General features: G+C 35.0%; 1 protein-coding gene across 1 annotated transcript; it reads right to left on the reverse strand.

The window, feature by feature from the left end:
• Positions 1–1,458: 1,458 nt before the first annotated feature.
• CUNH14orf132 (chromosome unknown C14orf132 homolog) lies at positions 1,459–1,748 on the reverse strand. The gene is given in 1 exon segment (XM_029285678.1): positions 1,459–1,748. A coding segment is annotated over 1 exon segment (279 nt). The 3' UTR covers positions 1,459–1,469.
• Between the last annotated feature and the right edge of the window lie 1,156 nt (positions 1,749–2,904).

The following is a 2,904-nucleotide window of genomic DNA, read 5'->3' on the forward strand; positions in this document are numbered from 1 at the left end:
GGTTTAGATCAGGGGTAGTCAACCTTGGCTCTTTTATGACTCGTGGACTTCAACTCCCAGAATTCCTGAGCCAGCTAAGCTGGCTCAGGAATTCTGGGAGTTGAAGTCCACGAGTCATAAAAGAGCCAAGGTTGACTACCCCTGGTTTAGATATTGGATTAGGACCAGGTTTAATTCCTTCTTCAATGCAATTTATTAGATAACCTTAAGCTAATCACTCTTAGCACTCCAATTAAAAGTTCTTAGTTAACTTATCTCTTAGGGCTGTGTTTGTAGTAAAAACCTGGAAAAAGAGTATCCTTAAATTTCTGGAGGAAACACAGATTATAAATGTATTAGATAAACAAAAAAGATCCATTATGTTATAAAGGAAACCAAAAATTACACATAAATAAAGTTTCTAAAAAGATAAAAAATATCCATTTTAAAATACATCTTCATAAAATTGGCAAAAGGAAAACAGATTTTATAGCATAGTTATAGAATACTTCCAATATGGTTCTTAGTCTTAAGAAAGATTGGTGCACACTAATTTGCACCATAACCTCGAGGTGAGATAGTTTTGGAATTGCAATTGGTTACCTCTAAATTTCTTTTCTCAAGCTCTCCAAGCTCATTCCAACTGGATAGTTCAAATTCGATAGTTTGGTTTCCAACCACTTAAAAATACATAGGGAAACTCCAACACTCCTGAAAGGAAAGATTCTTAATCCATCCATTTTGCAAAATCGCCCTGTCCAGTCAGTCTCCCCTAAATGAGGACTTATAATTCCTATGGCTGTTTTCAAACTCAGACATGTGGATATTTTTAGGACTCCTTGCGATTTTCTTTCTCCCACAGAGAAAGCTTTGAAAAATTAAATCTAACCTACAATAGGAATCTATCCATCTGTGAAATTTCTGTGAATAATGTACATTTCACTTGTGAGACTCTGCATTACTTAAGAGTAAACACCCTGACCATTTTTCCCTAGCAGACTTCAAAATGAATTGAAATTTCATTTGCTTTGTGCCTTTAGAGAGCAAGAGAATTAGACTGCCATAGAATGTAACAACTGGGATGCTTACACTAAATTAAAAAAAAACAGACAAAAATGTATCCAATATTTAATCCAAAGATTATTTAGATAACCTATATATTCACAATAGAGCCCTTGATGAACAAATCTGCTTTTCCATTTACAGTATGTGCATTGACCTTTCATGTAAGATCCATATTTAATTGGCTATGACGTAAATTATGTTTCATCTTCACATAATTTACAAAAAATGTTTTAGGGTATTTTGGTGATTCTGTTTGCCACTTGCTCTTAATTGGGACTTAGATAACAAATTACATCTACCTACCAATATTTATAAAGATTTACATTTTATATAGGTAGGTGCACATACTGTAATACATACACATACATCTGCTCTTAGGAATGATGGCAAAGCAATTCTGTTTCCCGGAGTTGTTGTTCTTCTTCTCAAAATGTAAATGCATATACAACTCCAACAACTACAATGTTCCCAATTGTGGCTATAATTGCAATCCATAACAAAATGGCATCATTTGAAGAACGCGATGTCTCTTCTGGCTGGTTTGGCACTGAGGCAGTAGTGTAGACATTGGCAGATGAATTAAACAAAGAATATTCCGTGCTAAATTCTTCATTGGACGAGTCCATAAACACTCCTCCCATAACTGGAAGCTGCAGAAGAAAAATTTAGAACATAAAGTTAATGTCCAGATGGAAGATGACCATATAGACATATTACATACTGGAAAGTAGCTAAACTCCACTGGTCACCAAAGCTGCAGACTATGCTTTAGATAAGGTTATCTGTTTTTAAAAACAAGCTTTGTCAAGCAGATGTACTGCTTTGTATTCATATTACAGCAACCTCTCCTTTCAAAGAACATCAAAACTTCATGAGCTCTACTCTTCCATGAAAAGCAATGAAGGGTTAAGAAAGGTTTCCAGCAGTGGGTGATGAAAATAAGGCCCTTCCAAATAGAATATGACTATATGGCTCTCCAAAATAACACAGCAAAGCGCATCCTTGCCATGGATGCTTCAGAACACACAATGCTTTTATTGGAGTTAATGGACTGCAGTTAGGCAACACAGAGGAGTCTGATATGATTTAGGCACTCCTCATCTCCTCCCCCTAATGGATTCACTTTCCCTACCAGACTAGAATAAATATACTTTACCATATTACCCGAATCAAAGAAATTATGTTTAGGATTTCTTCCAAGCCAACTGGCTGGGGCATTCCAAGAGCTAAAGACCACACATTTTAAAGATTTCATGTTTGAAAAAGAATTTTTTTAAAGGAAAACTCTGCTTGGATTAAGCGTTGATTACAGGTAGGAAAGGGATGTTGAACTGGCAACTTAAGCCTATTCATTTTAATCTTTCAAAGGCTCACTTTTTCTTTTCTAGCTATTGATTCTGTTCTCTCTTCACTCTTCTGCCACCACCCTGCCCTGTGTAAACAAACAGGAAAATGTAGTCAACAGCTTTGAAGTCTCCAGTTTTGTAAGCAGTTCACAATAAATATCAGTCAAAGATTTCCAGGTTTTGTTAGTGTTGTCCACTAAGGAGAAGGAAAATAGCATCCACAAAGATATCAATGCTTCAAATGAAAGTATGGTTCAAAATATGAAAATGACTTTAAACCACAATGTGAAATTAGCATTTTAAGTTTTTATTAGAAATTTTCCATATAATAAAATACACAAAATAAACAAGAACAAAGATAGAAAAATAAGGAACACAGAAACAAGAAATAAATTGACAAAAAACATACAATTGTGCCTTCCCCTCTTCTTTGTATCAAGTAATTGTCATAAACCCTTCTCCATCTTCTTGTCTCATTTTCAACCTCCATGAAAGTAGCATTTTAGAAAGCCTT

The sequence above is a fragment of the Protobothrops mucrosquamatus genome, unplaced genomic scaffold (genome assembly GCF_001527695.2).
Source record: "Protobothrops mucrosquamatus isolate PMUCROS unplaced genomic scaffold, P.Mucros_1.0 scaffold_180, whole genome shotgun sequence".
NCBI lineage: Eukaryota > Metazoa > Chordata > Lepidosauria > Squamata > Viperidae > Protobothrops > Protobothrops mucrosquamatus.